Here is a 4,745-nt window from a genome sequence, read left to right as displayed (position 1 = left end):
AAACTAGAGATATTTAATATTAAGTTAATTGTCTAATGACATGTCATAAATAATTATGTACAAATATACTTTGAATTTCCGATTTTAATACTATTTTATTATTTAATTGATAAGAACCTATTAAAAAAATTAGCGTATGCTAGAAATCTCTTCTCTCTTTACCGTAATAAATATAGAAGTTTTACAAGGTATAAAAAATATCTATAAGTTTATTATTTTCTATCAATAAAAAACTTACATCAGAAAATAAATGAGAGAAAACTCTAAATTTGTTAAGTATCAAAGATTACTCCTCTGAAATTATCTCACAAATAGGACATAGAATAAATAAAAATAAATATTGATATACATAAATGCACATGTATGTACATGCATATATCCGTAACCCACTGACATAGTCTATGTATACTCACACGACTTTAAAAAAAAAAGTAAAGAAAAAAGGAGGAAGAAAAGAAAGAAAGAGAGGATTTTAATTTAAAGTTGATTAAGTTGATTGGATTTTGACAATTATTCTACAAAATACACTTTGGTTATATATATATATATATATATATATATATATATATATCACACAAATCAAAAGACTAATTATCAAACCCTAAAAAAATAATTTATTAAGGTGTGTATATATAATATTCATATATATATCTCCGACACCCATAAAATCAGAACTGTGGAGATAATGAACGATCAATTTGGAGAAAAGATAGATCAAATTTATATCTAACGACTCCCTTGAATATATCTACAACTTGCGTCGTGGTCTTAACGTGTGAAAATATCATCGATCGATATGCGTGAAACATAACAATCAATTTCAATATGCTTTGTACGTTCATGAAAATGACGTATTTTGAACAATATTCAAACTATACTATCACAAAATAGAGTTGAAAAAAATGAAGTATACAACATATGCGTGCTGTAACTCGATATTCTACTTCGTACGTTGATCCCGAGACGATGGTATTCTTCTTTGTCTTCTACAAAATAGGTGATTAACCAAGTAAAAAAAATGAATATGATAATTGAACGTCGAAATACACTGCAAGTAGGCTAGCCAAAGTCGTGCAAACCAATAAGATGAAGATAATATTTTGATTGAAACAAAATACTATCATATACTCTTCTCGGGGTATCGAACAAAAAGCGACACAAGGGAAACAAGAAAAAAAAAATTGTTCAAACCGTAGAAAACACACTTCTCAAAAAAGGAAAACTACTAATGACACATTTATTAAGTTAATTGGACTTACATGAAACTCGTCGGAAAAAAATGACAATCAATTTCAGTATGCTTTGTGCCATTCGTGAAACGTCCAATTTGGAAGAATATTCAAAGCAGATTGATTGTCACAAAGTGTATATAGTTGCAGAAACCGAAATATCAACCCCGAAAAATTTCAAGGATTTGGCGTAACCACTTGAACTCACGGTATGTGTATACCATAACTTGGTATTCTACTTCGTACTATAACCATGATAATTAATATTATTCTTCTTTGTCTTCAATGAAATAGGTGACCAAGTAAAAAAAAAGTATTTGGTAACAAAACATCAAAAAACATGGCAAGTAGGCTAGTCAGAGTCGCGCAAACCAATAAGACGAACATACTATATATATTGATCGCAACAAAATACATTATCATGGACTGCCGTCGAGGTATCGAACGATCAGTAATATAGCATCTCAATGATTTTGTGCGAGGCTCATGCATGTGTTGTGCACGAATATCCACAACATAGGAAAGTTTTGGTCTCGTGATCGTCAGATATATAAATTGTCCAACAAAACGATATTAATACGTCAAATTCGAAAAAAGTGTTGTAGTAGAACTAGAGAGTGTATGATTTTGCTCAATTGGTGTAATGGAGAACTTACAATCAAACAAACCACACTTATAAATAATGTCAAGTGTGTACTTTCTCTATGATAATACGAGTCATGGAAGTTCAACCTCAACACTCAGAAAATATTTCAAGGGTCCAAGATGTTAAATATGAAAACATATACTCAAATACCGCTTGAAATGATCAAGCATAAAACTGTCTCTTTCTCCTATGAGTAAATCATCAAGTAGATGATCACAAACACTCGAGTCACATCGTGGCTATATATAAATAGAGAGTAATCTGTATATAACCATATAAATCTAAATGTTATCAAAGAGATAGTAAGCTTCTCAAATAAACACCAAAAGGGTTCGCTAACCGGCACAACTGAGATGGATTCAATCTCGAAAATTCCTAGAGGAATATGCTTATAAATCTGTTCATCTTGTAAAAATGGGAAAACGAATATGTGATTGGAGTAAAATAAGATTTGAGATATGATGGAAAATAATAATGGATACAATATCATTATGTCAAATATTATGTATCTGATTTGTTTACATTGTATCTATATTTCCTTTTTACTCTATTTTTTAATTTTCCTATAAATATGTATTTCATTTTCATTATAATGTAACAAGAAGAAGAAGAGATGTAGTAATAAAAGTAATTTCGTTCCTTTCTATTTGTCTTATTTTATTTCCGCATTTTATTTTTCTACATGGTATCAGAGTCTGGTTGCGATTTGGACTATATGTTTCATTTTTTTAATTTTCTAATCTCTTATTTCTTTTGCGTTTTGGATGTTCATATATCCAAATCGTTCAAAGGAGAGTAAAAATCCAAATTCAAACGATGTGCTATGACAAACAAAAGTCAAAGCTAAAAACTCTAAGATCAAGCAAGATGCTATGACAAAAAGAGTTAAAACTAGAACTTTAAAGTCAAGCGAAGTGATTTGAAAATGGTTAATACTCTCTAAAAGAACAAAATTTGGTGTTTATGATTTTTTCCAGAGACAATGAAAATGTCTGGACGGTTTATAGCATTATCAATTCAAGATTGACTTTTTCATTCTTTCAAAGTCAATCTTGAGGTGAAATGTTAAAATGGGAAAACGAATATGTGATTGGAGTAAAATAAGATTTGAGATATGATAGAGAATAATAATGGATACAATATCATTGTGTCAAATATTATGTATCTGATTTGTTTATATTGTATCTATATTTTCTTTTTACTTCGTTTTTTAATTTCCCTATAAATATGTATTTCATTTTCATTGTAATGTAACAAGAAGAAAAATAGATGTAGTAATAAAAGTAATTTTGTTCCTTTCTATTTGTCTTATTTTATTTCCGCATTTTATTTTTCTACACATCTAAATCCTCGAGTAAGAAATCATTCTTAATGTCCACATGATACACCTCCCAATTTTTACTTCAACCATTACAAGAAAAGTATTTACCGTAATTACCTTCACAACTGGAGCAAATAATCAAATCCTCTCCACCTAATGATTACCAAGGACAACTGATACATGCACGGGTTATGATGAACAAAGGCTCGGCAATGACTGGAAACTCGATAGGTTGGGAAGCGTCTCACCGAGTAATTCCAAAGAATAGTGTGGACGAAGTGATCTAGGCAATTGCACTCAGATTACACTTCAAGGGAATGGATTGGATGGGATAGATGACACCACAAAGAGGGATGGATGATCTCTTTGATATCGTCAGTAGGGCCTTGGCTAGAAATCAAGAATCTCACTCAATACTAGCTCAAGAACTCAGATTGCTTGCAGAATTTCAAGACAATTCGAGAGAGAATAAGAAACAAGTACTCAAAGTTTTTATTATCATCAAATCTGCTGGAAAAAGTTGAAATACAATAGCTTAAATAGAAAAGGATAGGGAAAATACAAAAGGAAACGAATTAACACCTAAGCAACAATCTATGGCAACATTTCCACCTAAGCAATGGCTGCAAGAGAGAAATGGAAAGCTTGAAATCTCCATGGAATCTGTCAGCAACGGCTAATGCAAGAAATGGCAAGGTATTATGTCTGATTTCCTTCATATCCGAACTTGCCTTTCTTGAGTGATGAGTTGTCTTCGAAATTTCCTTATTTGTATCCAACAGCTCCTTGATCTGATGGTGAGATTTCCTTGCTTGATTCTGCAGAAATGTTGTCCTAAATTGCCCTTAATGAGTGTTCCGAATTTGGTAAGTTGAGTTGCATTGATGTCAACTCTATTCCTTATGTAGATGCATTGTCTTCAAGTGATCTTATGCAGCAGGATTCTTCTTGAACGCAGGCTCCTTGCTCGTTCCCTTGTGAGTGGTGGATCGGGAATGATCGGAAAGACTGGTTCATTGGTTGTCTCTCCTTGCTTGTCCTCCTCCTTCGCTCCTTTGTGCGTTCCATGGTTTCCTTGCTCCGCTTGCTCCTCGTTTAGCTCATCTAAGTGGATGACCTCATCATCTCCTCCCCCTTGGGAAGGTTTTGACCTCAAAACAGAATCTCCTGCATCAAAAGGAAGCAAGTCAGCTATATTGAAAGTAGAAGATACGTTATACTCACCGGGAAGCTCCAAACGGTAGGCATTGTCGTTGATCTTCTCAATCACGCAGAAAGGGCCATCTCCTCTTGATGCTAGCTTGGATGTTCTCTTGTTTGGAAAGCGCTCCGGCCTTAGATGTAGCCACACCCAATCTCCCTCATTGAAAGTGATCTTCTTTCGCCCCTTGTTTGCTTGTCGTGCATATTGCTCCGTTCTCCTTGCTATATTCTCCCGGACTTTTGCATGCAACTTCATCACACTCTCGGCCTTTTGCTGCCCATCAAGGCTGACCATTTCCTTGTTTGGAATAGGCGAGAGATCCAGCGGAGTGATGGGGTTGAATCC

At 33.4% G+C, this 4,745-nt stretch overlaps 1 protein-coding gene across 1 annotated transcript; it reads right to left on the bottom strand.

Moving 5' to 3' along the window:
- Positions 1-4,115: 4,115 nt before the first annotated feature.
- Positions 4,116-4,694, bottom strand: LOC109116038. The gene has a single exon (XM_019200765.1). The coding sequence runs from the start codon at positions 4,692-4,694 to the stop codon at positions 4,116-4,118; it is 579 nt and encodes a 192-aa protein (XP_019056310.1).
- Between the last annotated feature and the right edge of the window lie 51 nt (positions 4,695-4,745).

This window comes from Tarenaya hassleriana, unplaced genomic scaffold, assembly GCF_000463585.1.
Source record: "Tarenaya hassleriana unplaced genomic scaffold, ASM46358v1 Cleome6, whole genome shotgun sequence".
In the NCBI taxonomy this organism is placed as follows: Eukaryota; Viridiplantae; Streptophyta; class Magnoliopsida; order Brassicales; family Cleomaceae; genus Tarenaya; species Tarenaya hassleriana.
Note: the sequence above shows the minus strand (reverse complement) of the source record. Positions and strands in the feature narration are given on the sequence as shown.

What these genes read in the sequence shown, in the direction of transcription:
- LOC109116038 (XM_019200765.1), bottom strand. Translation starts at nt 4,694, where the DNA reads ATGGTCAGCCTTGATGGGCAGCAAAAGGCCGAGAGTGTGATGAAGTTG.